The 15186-nt window shown below is 41.1% G+C and overlaps 1 protein-coding gene across 7 annotated transcripts in view; it reads left to right on the top strand.

Annotated features, from left to right (window-relative positions):
* The window catches only part of MBNL2 (muscleblind like splicing regulator 2), a 105899-nt gene that overhangs the window by 28982 nt on the left and 61731 nt on the right, over positions 1–15186 (top strand). For 6 of the 7 annotated variants that reach the window (XM_084226528.1, XM_084226532.1, XM_084226533.1 and 3 more), the window contains exon 2: positions 8065–8911. In XM_084226528.1, the coding sequence (XP_084082654.1) occupies positions 8738–8911 (174 nt within the window). In that variant the 5' untranslated portion in view covers positions 8065–8737. Of the gene's footprint in view, positions 1–2553; positions 2717–8064; positions 8912–15186 lie in introns of those variants that run through there. The other variant, XM_084226529.1, reaches the window with a different exon arrangement.

Raw genomic sequence — 15186 nt, 5'->3', positions numbered from 1 at the left:
AACAGCATGTTATCGGTACTTTGGCAGGTGAGAACAGTCATTTGATCACACGTTCCCTCCATGCCAGTCTGTAAAAATTTCACAGAACATAAGCACACTGTTCTATAAATATTTTACAGTCCTAAAAAACATAAATACAATGCATATCTGCAGCTGGGTGTGAGTGGAAGCTCCTAATGCACTGGGGTACCCTTTCCTGGGGAATTGGGTTTGATTAATAGCTATTACATGTTGCACTCTGCCAAAAGCAAAACATTTGTGTCCACAAGAGGCCAAGTGGTAACGTCATTGCTGCCGGGGATGATTAAGTCTGCTTGCCGAGGCACAGAAACAGAAATTGCTTTTGCCCTCTTGTCAAGGTGGGAACAGAGTTTTCTGTATGAAATTCATACACGTAGAGGATAAAATCAAGTTAATTTGGACTTGGAAAGTGTTTAGGTTAAAAACTGTGAGAAGGTACAAACCAAGAGAGGAGGAGTACAATAAAAACAAAAGTAGTTTGCTAGAAGAAGAAAACTCTTTTCTGCAATTGCATTTTAACTGAAGCATAATAAGCATTAGTTTTTCCAGCATGACTTTGAAGCACTTTGGTTTTTGAAAATACTCTTGTGGGCTGTAGTCATCCACTGACCTAAAGTTCAGCAGAAATATTTCACGGTCCATTAGCAAAGTAGTACAGTGGGTTGCTGAAAAGGTCCCAGGCTGTGTGGGTTGTTTCACAGTCAGTGGTACACCTTCCTCCTCACCTGCTTCCCCAGGGACAAAGGACATTAGTGTTATTATATTGTAAAGCCAGCTTCAAAGGGAAGCGGCAGGTTTTAACAAGAAGCTCATTGCCGTGCTGTAAATAGTGAGGGACATACTAAAAAGCCTGAACCTGGCACATTAGTGATCGTGACAAGGAAAATATGGCTCATTTAGCAAAACTGATTTGAAGGTCATGCTCAGTTTAAATAAAGCAGACTGGTGTTTTCTAGTCTGTCCCTGGCCTGGACTTTAGTCAGCTTAACTAAAATAGTTAGGATCGTCTCTACGCTGTGTAAAGTGTTCATCTGAATTACAGTACACGAGTGTTCATTGCTGGTTGTATAACAGGCAAAGAGATGTTGCAATAGTTGATCTCCAAGTCAAGCAAATAAAATAAATAATGTCTTTTTTGTAACTCCTGGCACTTCTGACTTGAGCTGCTTCATGTTGAATTAATACAAGACCCAGGATTAGAATTTTAGTATTTTTGGCTCCCAGCCACCTGATCAAATAAATGGGCTGCTTCCCTGATATGGCAGTTCTGGCTTCTTCCTCATTTGAGCAATACTGGTTTCCTCAGTGTCACATGGGAGCTGCTTAATATCCTAAAGTGGAAAAGAAGCCCTGAAAGTGATTAAAGAAATGTTTGTAAGTTTTGTTTGAAATTTATAGAAGATTTTATACATGCTCTACTGTTGAATGGCTCTTCTTAAAAATGTTATGGTGACAGAAAGATTTCCCATTCATATTTGCCATCAAAGAATGGATGATGTTTCATGGAAACCTGTCCTGTTTTCTCTTATTTCTTGAATTTAGGGATTATTATTTTTTGTGACTCCACAATAGTTCGGAGGAGAGCCAAAAGCTTGATTCTGGTTTTAGTGCTGTCTTTTTACATAACTATGCAGCACTACTAAACTCTACTGTGTATTGTCCAGTCTTAGTAGATATCTAGTATAAGTGTACATAATAAAAAATATTAATATTAGGAATTGGTTTAAAGAGAAGAACACAAAGCTGGCATAGTACTTGGTGATGAATGACACCTCTGTACTGATGCATCTCTTCTGGTCCTGTTTCCCTAGTTTGGAAAGCTGATGGGATGAGAAAAGCCTATCCACCACAAGAGAATCTCCTGCATGTTCTTTCTTTAAGGTGTAGTTTATTTAAATGTGATTAACAAGCATGCTGACTGTCACATTATGTGGCTGTAAAATTATTTTAAAATTAATTCACGTTGGCATCTTTTGATGTAGGATTCTGTTTGTATTGGCTAGTGGGGGGAATAGGCTTAAATTAGGGAGTGGTGCCTGAGAGCCAGCCTTGCTTTCCAGGGATGGGGAGCATGTCCTGTGGGATACAGCCCTGTAGCTAAAGGTGCTTGTGAAGAGGAGCCAGACCTGCTGCAGGTGGGGTGCCCTGTGCTGCCTGCTCTGCTCCCTGCTCCGTGGGAGTGGGACGTGAGCCGGTGGCCGTGTCTCTGTCGAGTTGGCACGTGCGAGGCAGGGGACATTGTGCTGCTGTGTCACTCTGCACCTGATGAGGCAGATCTGAATGGATCCAGCCTGGGATTCAGCTGCAGTCTTGCTTTCCTCAGCAGGGAGTTCGGGGGAGCTCAAGAGAGAGCTGCACAGGGAAGTCGAGGAAATGGCAAGTAGCTGGCATTTAAAGCGACAGGGGAGGGAGCTTGTGGAGTTTGGCTCTCCTTTAGTGGGCAGCTTATCTTCTGTTTGGAGGCTTTGAATGCTATTTAAAGCACAAACAACGGGGGGAAAAGGACATTTAAGAGTGTATATGAACTTTAGTTGAGAAATGGAAGCGAAGTTCCACCGTCTTTTGGACGAAAGCACCTGTGTCTTCTAAGCATACGTAGTCTGTGTCCTGAATGATTTGAAAGTGGAGTCCACTATGCAGCTGCAAGCAAGAAGCATGACTTGGTGGGATTTGAATGCCTTTTCCTGGAATAAGGGTGAGAGTTCAGTATCTGTCAGTCTTCGAATATCTGTATTTCCATTGTGAATGTTCAGGATATGTAACTTGATCTGGTTACAGAAGCGTTCCTATGTGTTAAACTTATGCAGGGAATCTTTCCACTGGTTTGGTCTGTAAACATAGTGAAATGCAGAGCTAGTTTCATGGCAAATAGGTCAACTGCTGAAGAAGCAGCAGCTTTTTGAAGGAACACAGTTTTTGTTAGTAGTGTGAAGATGCATCTGTGCAGTGGGGCACATTGGTTAATCTGTGTTTTCAGATGTCCTGAGGCATCTGGAGATGGTTGTGTTTTGTCCCACATCATGTGACCCAGGTAAAATCTCTGATTCAAAACTAGTAAATTCAGGCTGAAAAAGTGGCTAAACTGTTTTTTTCTTAGAGGTCAGTTTATTTCCTGAACAAAAAGGAACATCTTGAGAATCTGAGTTAAAGTAGTATGTGGTGAAGACACTGCTGGTTTGTGAACTTGTGCTGTGGGATGTGAAGTTAGGGATGCATATAGTTAACCCTGTCAAAGGGTAGAGACACCCTGTTTTCTGCTGCTTCCTGCTTCCAGCCAGACCTTAAAATTTTGGCGTGAAATTCTTTGGGTTTGGTGTCTCCTGCAGGGTCATTGTTATTGTTTCTTTGTTAGAAAGTTTCTGAAATTTGAGACTATGAACATGATTCTCTGGGAGAAAGCAACATGAGATTTTGTTTATGTGTAAATGGATAAGAGTTGTAGAAGCAACCTGCTTTGGGCCAAAGGCTTAAAATTGTACAGTATCATTTCACTGGGGTTAGAGAGTTCACCTTGGTCTTCCTGGAAAAGATCTCACATTTGGATGAGAAAACAGTTTGTCTCTGAAGACCAGCAGTGTATGTGTGCTGGGTTTGAAAACTAAGCTCTCAATACATTGTGTTAGCATTGGGAGCATCCAGCAGGTCAGTTGTGGTGGCTGTAGACAGGTCCTGAAGGTGAATTTTTTTCCCACCTGAGGTAATGTGTTTAACTGAATTTGGGCAGCAGTATGTGAATCAACATGTTTCTCCCTGCTAATGACCTTAGAGAAGGCTCACCTTGCTTTAACAGTATAGTGAGTTTTTGGGGTTTGGGGAGTGTTTTGGTTTTTTGTTTCCTTGTCTTTCAAACAGAGCATTGTTTACAAATTATCAAATTTATATAATAATACAAATTATCAAACTTGTACTTGGCTAAATATATTTAGTACATCTCTTCTGTCCGGGAAAGAAGAGCTTATATACTTCAAACTGCACAGTCCCCTTTGAGTACAACTGAGGGTTTTCTAACTTTTTAATGCTTGAGTTTCTGCTGTATTTATAGAAGAAATATATGGATCATGTTGATAAATTTTGACAGTAGGAGTGACAAATTGAGCCCCAGTGTTGACATCTCTTACTGAAGATTTTAATGTGATGAATAATAGAGAGTGTTTAAACCTCAAAAAGTGTAAAACTGTTTTATCACCTTCTGAGTGGACTTAGCGGTTCCTCTAGATATCAGGTGTGAGACCATGGAGAAGACTGCGCTCCTTTACTAGATGTCATCACCTGCAGAGGTGACTTTTGAAATGAGGTCCTTGCTCATTACTACATGTTACCTACTGAAGCATGAGTATATCATGTACAGGAAGTCTCAGCTTCACCATTAGACAGATACTGCATAATCCACTGCCACGTAGTCTGGCTGATAAGTAAAACTACTGTACCAAAGCACCTCATATTTTGTAGATAGCAAGAGCTCCTATTTTCCAGCTGAAAGATCCAGCTGGTTCGTTATAGGGCAGGACTTTGTATTCACTTGCAATTCCCAAAGATGAGCTGTCTGCCCCGTATTTCTCTAGAACTTTTTCTCTGGGCTCTAGTGTCTGTGTGCTTTGTCTTGTTTACTAATTAAAAGAATTTTTTTGGCTTTTTCTTAACCATGACAAAGGCCTTCTACTCCTATGCCTTGCTAGCTTTCTTTGAAAAGGAAGTGATGCTTATCCTAAAAGGGATCCAAAGCTAAATAACCTTTACAAAGACATGTCCATGAATTTCATTTCACTTAACCTACAAAAAACTGCATTTGTAAGTGTGCATTCTTGATCAATTCCATTGATTAACTGTGTGAGAGAGTGAAAATAAGCAATAATAGTTGTAAAAAGACAAAAAGAATTTGTTCTTATATTGAGTACTTCCTTTATCTTCAGTAAGAATATTTTGCAGCTCAGTTGTTTTTTTGATAGTTTGTTTAGCTATAGTGGGGAGTGTTATCTTGAACTGGGATCATTAATGATAATAACAAAACAACTAAACAAAACCATCAAGCAAACAAAATTTTCTGCCAGAATAAGGGAAACTTGGTGCTGCAGGCTTTATGCCAGTGAGGTACCATTGGTTTTGTCAGGACAGCTGCCTTTGGCTGATATGTTGGGACACAATTAGAAATGGTGGGAAGAGGAGCAGAGTTTGCATTTGCAAAACCCACTGGTTTTCTCCGGATGGATGGGTTTTTCTACACTCAAGGTCAGGGTTAAGCATGATGCTAATAACGGCGTGTGACCTGGCAGGCATTTTATTGAGGATTATTATTGTTATTGTTGCTATGTTTTCTTATATAAATTCCGTTCATTTCCCTTATTTACTTCCCTGTTTACTCACACTGCTGGAGTTTTTTCCCTGTAACCACAGTCTCTTCTTCTTTCCTTCTAAAATTTCCTCTTATGCCTCTCTCCTCCAGTGCTCACAACCTTTCTCCACCTTCTGCTTCCTACGAAGTTTCTCCTTTCCTTTCAGTTTCACAACCAGCCATTTCCTTTTCCTACCTTCCTCTCCCATTTTTTTCTTTCTCTTGAGCGCTTTCCTCTTGTGTTGAATTCTACTTTTCTTGACTTCTCCAAGAAGAAGAATTTTATTCTCTGCTTTGTCTTTTCTCTCCCTCCTCCTCGTTTTGTGTCCCTCATGTTCAGGTTTTCAAGGTGGCATCTCTTCCTTCATCCTCCTGGTGCAGGTGATGGGCAGAGGAGGCATTGACATCTGCCTAGCATGTGGTTGTGAACACGTAGGTCATGTAAGTCATGTAAGGGATGAAGCACTCCAAATTATTCTATCTTCACCATGTTTGAACTTGCTTCCTGCTGAAGGTGTGGCCTTCTTCAGAAAGGACTCAGTTCTGTCTCCTGAGTTTTTACCAGTAGAAACTACTGAGGCACTTAATGACTCTTGAGAAATCACGTGGTGTTGTTATGTTGGACAAGATGTGGATTTTTGAGACAAACTTTTCATGCTTCCCTTTCTTTAGAAAACCTTCATGCAGCATGAGGGTAAGAAATAGGATGATACTGTGTTTCACTCTTCTACCCTCCAACCCCAAATGCTTTTTGGTGTGAATTCTTGCTGTAGTCTCACAAATTGTATGTGATTCTGCTGTGCACTTCTTTTTTAAAAACCATGGTTACTGCCATTTCTATACTGTGTGCTGTTTGCTTTGCTGCCACGTGCTGTGTCTGGTTTTTTTCAGTGTTAACACCTACTACTTGAGAAACAACTTTGTCAATTTTATGGTGTGCAGCCCTGCAGAGTATTACTACTTGTGACTTTCAGCAGTGCGCAGTATAACATTTACCCTTTTCCCAAAATTTCCGTCTGTCTCCTACATCTATTACTGAAAACCGTTACTGACATTTCTGAATTGGAATGTGTGGCTCTAGGGAGAGTATTTCCTCTTTTACATTTAGCTAGCTAAATCATCAGCCCAACAAGCTATCAGCTCAACAAGCCCTTGTGGAGAGGCTCTTCTTGTATTTCCTCCTCTCTCTCCTTTTCATCAGTTATGAGTATTTTCTCACCTCTTTGTATGCTTTTAGCTTAATCTCATTCTTCATTGATGCTGTCAGACAACATTGATGGAATATTTAATTTGAGGAGTTTGTAATTTATGTGCTGTACTATAATTGCATAGAATTATTTCAAAATGTACTGATTCTCTTGCACGTTGTTGTTCTTCATGACCAAGTAAAGCTAAGTGTCATCCAGACCCATCTTATTGCACTTTGGACTTCATATACTGAATTTTTGAGCAATTAGCATTGCATTGCCTTTATTCATGCTAGCAGTAGGAACTTTTGGTGGAAGTATTGGTCACATAGTAGCATTGCTAAGTAGTGGAAAAGCCTTTTGATGTGAAGACCTAGAAGTCAGAACTGGGATCTGATCCTGAAACTGGGTGTGAGTAATTCTTCTTTAACTGACAATACTGACTTCAGTTAAGGCCAGTGAATGCAAGGACAGAATGGTAATTGTTCTGACATGGAAAAGCTGACAGTGTTTTTAGAACTATTTTTATTGACATATTTAAAAATCTCACTTATTCCAGTCTTTCTCCTTTTCTTTCTTCATGCACAAAAATAATCCATCAACTGTTTCTGGCTGGTATTTACAAAGTAAAAGTTGTGTTCCTTTGAAGCTAAATAGAAGGAACATCATATTCATGATTTCACTATCTGTGTATAAAATATAGTTAGTGGTTAAATATTTTTGTAATATCTCACCATTTGATTTTCAGATCTGTTTTTCTGTAAAATATCCTGGGTATTTTATGGTCTCCAAACAGTTTAAGTGCCATATTGGAATCCGATGTTTTGATGCTGAACAATGTATTTGCAGAGGTACACAAAGGCTAATTAAATCAAAAAAATATTTAGATAAAGACTGCTTCATATTAGAAAGGACTCATTGGAGCATGGTGACTTGGTGGTTAAGCCCTTTCATGGAGCCCTTATGGAACAGCATCTGGGTTAATGGGAAAACTAAGTATATTGTCTGCATTTGGAGAGGTTTTATTTCCTATAATTTTGGAATGATATTTTTTGGTTTCTTTTTTGTTGAGAAATAGAGGGGGGTGCAAAAAATCTGAGCAGAATACTACTATCCTGGTTGCTAAGGAAGAGCAAGTAATGAGTAACAATTTATAATGTAGTAACACAGTCTAAAGGGCCAAGTGATAAATTAATGAAAAAAAGGTTCTTGTATACAGTTTTGGAGACTAAGCACATTTGATTGAATTGTTTCGCAACTAGTGTGCCTAATTATTGTGTCTGCCACATTCATCTATTTAAATCATTCCCAACTTTTGGATTGCTGCCTGGAATATTACTGCAGTACGTGTTTCAACTGGTTATTCCCCTATCATCACGTGTAACTTCACAAAGGAGGACTTTTATTTTTTTTTAAAGAGTGAACTTTGGCTGTATGTTTATAATGTCTGATAAAAAGGGACTGTAGGTTTCATAATGTTGATGCGAATGAGTTGCACGTGAACTGATGCTGTATTTGTTTTGTCAGGTCAGTGACTTAAAAAGTGCCTTTGCCAAGTCACTTTTACGAGCGAGGACTGCTACGCCCGTGTTCTCAAAATCCCGTCTTTGCCAGCCAGACATTGCCTTCACCTTACACCTGGCAGAAGATACCTCAGCTGTCTCCATTTGCCAATTAGTTGATGGGAAACTGAAAGCAGAAAAAGGATTATTGTTATTATTATTCCTGGGACATGAACAAATGACTGCATCGCTTTTCTCGTGTAGTCAATACCGGCAAGCGACCATCAGAGGACTGCTGTTCTATCAAGGAGTGCCATTGCATTGATGGACCTTGGCTTGGAACCAGTGCATCCGTGATTACAATCAACAAACCCACGTGTTTTACAGACAGAAATGCGACTGAGCATGTGTTTTCCCAGCCAAAAGTCTACAAGCGGGACTTAATGATTGATGAGTGACTGCTTGCTGATAAACTTTCTCTGCTTTTTCTGCTTTGTGTGCGTTGGACGTCAGTAATCATCCCCCACCGTTTGGTTTTTTTTAACTTTATTTTCCATTAGAATTGAAGTTATTTTTTTCTGACTTCCTCCCGCGCCCCCCCTTCCCCCCCCCCCCCTTTCCTTTGTCATTAGTTTTGGAAATTTCTTCAGCATAATTCACCTGTCAGCAGCTTCCAAGTTCAAAATCAGCTTCTCATCATGGCTTTGAATGTTGCTCCCGTAAGAGACACGAAATGGCTGACATTAGAAGTGTGCAGGCAGTTTCAGAGGGGAACTTGTTCACGCTCTGATGAAGAATGCAAATTTGCACACCCCCCTAAAAGTTGCCAGGTTGAAAATGGAAGAGTTATTGCCTGCTTTGATTCCCTAAAGGTAAGAAAAAGAAACTGCATGTGTAGTGAAAATGCTACTACATCGTAGTGAAAGTAGAATAGGAAATGATGAGCGATTCGTTCCTGGTGAGATGCATATTGAAACAAATGTTGTTTTTCATAATGTTTGTTTACTGAAGCTTTTAAGATTTCTTTCTAAGGTTTTTGTTTTTTTCAAATGTCACTATGTTGTTTACAAAAATTGCATGTGACTGTGGGATACAGAATTGGTTGCAGCTGGTAGGACAATTGTATTCTCTCGAGTACATTTTATGAATTATAATTGTTTCCTGGTAAATGAAAATACACAGTGGCACAATACTATGCCATTCCTAGAGTCCTAAATAAACAAATCATATGGAAAGAGTGCAGATTTTTTTCATTTAGATCAACATAAGTGAGAAAAGTCTATGCATTAGTTCAGATTTTATGCAAGGGTTGTTTACTCTTGGTGTTGGGGGACGCAGGTAAATTAATAGCATTGGTAATTACATGTATGGATAGTGTAGATATGAGCATAAGTTTTGGAGGAGCAAAGGGATTTTCTTCTTTGGAGGATAGTTAGCAATTATATTGTTAGGGCATCAGCTTCTTCAGACTTCCTAATGACATCAGGCATGCTTTGGAAAACTATTTTAAAAAGTTCTGTGAAAACAGTTCATGTACTGCATAAAAGAAGATTAATGACCCCCTGGGATTTGAGGAGTACACAGTGTTTTCCATGATCATATATTTGTGTTCTCATGTCAACAGAAGGAGAAACGTATTTCATATAAATAATTAAAGGGTAGAATTGAGAATTTCAGATTTTATTTTGAAAGTTTTACTTATGGCTTTATCTCCTGGGCATGGGAGAATGTCTTGGCTTGCTCTTTTAGCTCTGAGGATCAAAGTTTCAGTTACCAACAACTCCTTTACTGTGAAAACATCAGTCTGAAAGATAAGAAAACTCAGGGTGGTTTATTTCAATTATAACTTCGTTGGTTTTTTTTGCAATGCAAGATATTGTGTTAGGCATCTGCCTTCCATTTTTTCCTAATTTCTTCTTTTCTTTGGAAGATTTAGAAGACAGTATGTCAGGGTAAATGTTTATGAGGGGGTTATTTTCTGTATATCTGTCCTGTAAGCCAGAAGAGCACCTTTGGAGTCATGGCAGTATGTCAGAGAGGGCTATTAATGACCTTAATCCATGGATTACTGCACGATAAACTGTAACAGCTTCTTTGTAGATGTTCTTGTATATTGGTTGTCTGCCAATGGGATTTTTTTTTAAACAAGCAGACTAGTGTCTGCAGCAAGCGGGCAATACTCTGATTTTACAAAAAATAAGCAGGTCAGTGGAAGAGGGTTTTTATGTACTATTTTTATGTGCTGTAAAGTCCCGGGTCTGTGGCTGGGAGGCTAGAGATAAGCAGCAGGACTCGGTCACCCCTGGGCTGGCAGGACAGTGGCTCTGCAGTGAAGGAGGGGCAGCTGCTGCATCATCCTGACCAAAGAAGGGATGCACCTGTCCTTGATGCCTGGGGACAGCATTGCTCTCCCTGATAGTACTGGGCACTCACAGTGGAGTTGCCAGCTACTCAAGCTGGAGACTTTTATTCAGGGATGGTTGTTGTCTGCAAATAAAAACTGGACTCACAGACTACGCTAATAATACCATGAAGAGAAATCCTGTGGGATCACAGTGGATAATTTACTGACAACCAGCATCATTGCTCAGTGGAGAGAAATCCAAAGCCCTATAAAAAAATGTAGTTAAAGCAAGTAGCTGTGTTTTCACCTAGTGTGGGAGGACATCTGTCCTGAAAGGCCAGCCCGCTCCAGCCCAGCTCCGGTGGCTGAAGTGCTGCTCTGTCCCACTGCCCATCATCACCCTCTCACATCCAGAAGAGAGCGTGCACCTGTGCCTTCCATCTTGCATCTTCTAGTTGAGTCTAATGGGTTAATTGCTAATGGGGAAAGATGGGGTTATTGCAAGAATTCAGATTGTGGCCTGAAGCAGCAGAGGTGGAGGAGGCTCAGGTTTCTTCCCACTAACTCCCTACAGGCTGAGGGAAATCCAGTAGTGGGATGACTGTGCCTTCAACTGCAGCTCCTTGGCTCTGAGCATGAGTTGGAGTTGTGCATTCCCATGTGTTACCTGATCCTGCTGTGCACAGGAAGCTCTTTGGGACCATTGTGGGTGCTGGGCTCTGGGCTGTGCAGTCTGGTGTCCTCACAGTCATTATCTCAGTTATTCAGAAGAGTGCTTGTAAATTGACATTTCCACAGCAAGAATGTGTGTGCCTGGTTAGGTCAGTTTGATTATATTGCTGGCTGAGGGACTTTAGGTTAGTCACATAAAACTATTTGGTATGTAGCTTTTGGAAGTACTGGTGTTAATCATACCGTTTCAGAATAATGCTTTGGCACTTAACAAATGGGATGACTTTTCATGTAAATGAACAAGCAGAATAGTCTAGAATTATAGATAAAATCAGAATTTAATTTAAGAAAAACAAGAGCTGTTTTCCTTGCTGAACATTGAACCACAGTTTAAATGCAGGCAATTATTTAGCATTTATTTACATAGCATCTAGAGCTCTGGAGACTTAGCCTTTTAACTGTCTTGGTTTGGTATACCTGCTGTAAAAATAAATTATGCTGAGTCTCTGGATAAACATCTTTCTACCCAGAAAAGACCTTTTTTTTTTTTTTTTTTTTTTTTTTAGTCTGTGCTGGAGTTATGTTATATTTAGGTGGTGCCTGGTAGTTACAGCTGCTCCCTTAGAAGTCAGTCAAACACAAGATACAGAACTCTGAGACAGACTTTCCTTTACACACTGCTTTATCAAAAGAGTCCCTGTTCTGGATAGGGACATATGCTCCCCTGCATGCCATCTTCTCTCCAGATTTCCAGGGCAGACAAGGGAGCATGCTATCAATATCTGCCAGCTGGATCAGACTACCAGAGCACCAGCAGGAAGCTGCAGGAGAGAGTCCAGTGGAAGGTCACAAAGATGATGAAGAGACTGAAGCATCCCTCTCATAAGGAAAGTCTCAGAGAACAGGCACTGTTCAGCCTGGAGAAGGCTCAGGGGATCCCATCAATCTGTATAAATACCTGCATACCTGCAAGGAGGTGTAGAGAGGACAGAGCCAGGCTCTGCTCAGTGCTGCCCAGTGACAGGGCTGGAGGCAACAGGCACAACCTGAAACACAGGAGCTGCCTCTCAGCGTCTGGGAGCACGTTTTCACTGTGAGGGTGACCAAGCTCTGGCACAGGTTGCCCAGAGGTTGTGGAGTCTCCATCCTTGCAGATACTCAAAAGCTGTCTAAGATGTAGTCCTTGGGCACTTGTCTCTAGGTGACCCTGGTTGAGCAGGGGGTTACACCAGTTGACATCCAGAGGACCTCTTCAACTTCAACTATCCTGTGACTGTGGGACAAGAAGCACCTTCACACAGACTTTCCTGCAGTTTTAGGATTTTTCTCAGCTAGCAAAAGCTGGCTTTGGGACCAAAGGATGTAGTCCCAGCCAGGGACACTTGCCTCTAAGTCATCCTCTGTGTTCCCACTGCTCTCCTTGTGATTGTGCCGTGTACCAGGTTGGAAACATAAGTTGTTGCTGTAGTTGCTGCAGAATTAAAAAGAGCTATGTGGCACCAGCAGAGCACTGGATCCTTTCTGCCAGCGACAGTGCTGTGGCCTTAGGCTGGCCTTCTGGAGTAACATAATTGCATCATAATCCAAATTTTCCCGTATTAAAGAAGTATATTTGTAGTTCCGGTGGTACCAAGTAAAAGGTCAACAAAACTTAATGGACCTTGTTTACTTTTAACTGAGAAGGCATTTTTGGCTCCTAATACCTATCCTTGCATTGACTTTAAACCCAGCAAAAGTTGCAACAGCAGCCCATTGGACTGATTACGGCTTTGAGGAGCCAAAATGCTCACTGTGGAAGACTGTCTGGGCTCTGAATATCCTTCATCTGTGAGATGCTCCAGGCTAGACAGAAATAGCTAAAGACTAATGAGCCTGGGTCAGACTCGGGCCAGAAACCTGCTGGTTTCAAGCCAGGTTCTGCTGTATGGGCTTCTGAGAGGCAGCTCAGCATTTGTTTCTCCCTCTTTGGTGAAGGACAGAGTCTGCTCTGTTCTGAACAGGGTATTTGTGGGTTTTTGGGAGAAAAAACCCAGCGGTGGGTCATCCCTGTGTGGTGGATGGTGGATGTAGCAGTTGGACAGATACGTGCCCATTAGGTGGCCACAACGTTGCTGTCAGCAATGAGGCTCCAGCCAGGAGAAGCCCCACATGACTGGGTCACCAGTGGGGCCACACAAACACACCCAAAACTGCACTGGGCAAGTGACCTTGGTGAGCTTAATGTGAGGATGGAAGTGTCTCTGGGCTAATCTGTGTCACTGTGCCTGAGGTGAATGAAGGGGACCTTTCCTGGCCCTGAGCCCTGATGGTGGGTGGGAAGTTGAAGGGGGCTGAGGAAGCACTGCCAGAGCCTTGTCTGCTGCCATAACCATCCTGAAACCTTTTTGGAGCCCTTAGAGGCTCCCCTTTGGATGCCCTTGGGAGGGTCTGTGAAGTGAGGTGACCTGTGTAACACAGAAGTTTGAATTTCAGAAACTGCTTCATTTATGATTTTATACTTCTCCCTGGGTTGGAGTAGCTTAATTTAAAATTGAATAACACGCATGTATAACATTTGATATATCACATTTAGATCCCTCCAAGTTGGACTCTACAAGCGAGTCTGTTTTGAAGGCTTTCTTGTCCTGGTAGTAGTAAAGAACAAAATCCTTTCAAAAGAATACTAATATATAATATAATGTGTAAGGACAAGAACATGTAACACTTTGCTATATTTGAATTGGAATAATTGAATTGAATGGAAATTGAAAAACCCCATTAAAACGAATGGCAATGTTTAGGAGGCGGAAAAGGGGAAAGTTTGGCAGATAAGAAGATACAATCGTGTGTTTTGCTTAGAGTTAACTCTTATGTTTTCAGACAAGTCTGAATTTTCACTCCTGGTGTCATTCCTTGACTCAGATTTATACCCTTTCTGCAGGTCAGCTATTAGAAGGGTATGTTGCCTAAGTTAATACAGGTAACAGAGAAGGTATCTTGTAGATACTGTTGTTGCAAGCTTTATGGTGGTAACAAGGAAGCAAAGCTTCTTAAGGGGCTCCTGGTAACTTTTTCGGGTGTTTCATTAGTGCCTAAGCCCTTCAAACTCTTCTGTTTATTGAGCCAGTGGACTGCTGTGAACTGGCCATCTGCATTGTCATGAAAGCCTTTTAAGAATAAGTCTATCTGGTCTGATTTGGCACTGCAGAATTAAAAATAACTGAAAGCTGTGCACAGACTTGCTTACCAAGTTAAAAGGTTGCTGGGAAAAAAAAAATTTAGGAACATCCACTATGTTGAAAGATCTGGAACTGAAAATAGTCTTCTTAAGATGGCCTCAGTTTTATTCAGAAAAAGGGGGGGAAAAGGCTTTGTAAAGGGAGCAGTGTGTTTGTACGAGAGTGAGCTCGGAGTTGGGAGGCAGTAGGTAGTCATTTGTCTTCCTCTAATTCTTTTGTGGGTCTCTGAATGTTTTACAAATGTCAGGGACTCAGGATCATTTCCCAATTTGAAATAAGTGATACCTGCTCACATTTGGCAGGTGAAGCATTCTGAACAGACTATAGATGAGCATGGAAAGGGGATTAGCTAGTTTTGTCTTTACTAGAAAGCATTTAAATGAGTGTTTATAGTGTCCTAGCTGGCTGAATTTTTGTCCATCACTTGGTTATGTGGTGTGACAGAGTTCAAAGACAAGGTGAGTTCAAGGACTGTGCCCACAGCTGGTGGGAAAAAATGACTGAAATGGGCAAAGTAATTTCTCTTGGGCGACAGAGTGGCTTATACCTCCTGGGCCCATGAATTTTTCCTGCTTTGCTTCACAGTGACCCAGTTTCAGCAGGGTGTTAGGGAATAGACTGCCCTTTTCAGTAGTTGTGGGCTCTGGGGATGTGGAACTTGCAGGGTGTAACTTTTCAGATGGAGGATACAGAATCCAGGTCTCATTCTTCCTGCAGAACAGCTTCCTTTTTCACCCACCTCTGTTTTTTCTTGTAAAATGTCCAATAATCTCTAGGTAGTCTGAGAACATTACCTGGCAGAAGCTTTCATTTGTCTGAGTTACTGCAAAGTGTGGGCTTGAAGAAAAAGTGCCAATCAAGGCCAGTTTTAGATATTAACTCTGTGGAATTAATTCTGACTGAATTAACTCTG

This window comes from Fringilla coelebs (assembly GCF_963513975.1).
Source record: "Fringilla coelebs genome assembly, chromosome: 2".
Lineage (NCBI taxonomy): Eukaryota > Metazoa > Chordata > Aves > Passeriformes > Fringillidae > Fringilla > Fringilla coelebs.
The sequence above is the reverse complement of the archived record's forward strand: the minus strand, read 5'-3'. Positions and strand labels throughout refer to the sequence as shown.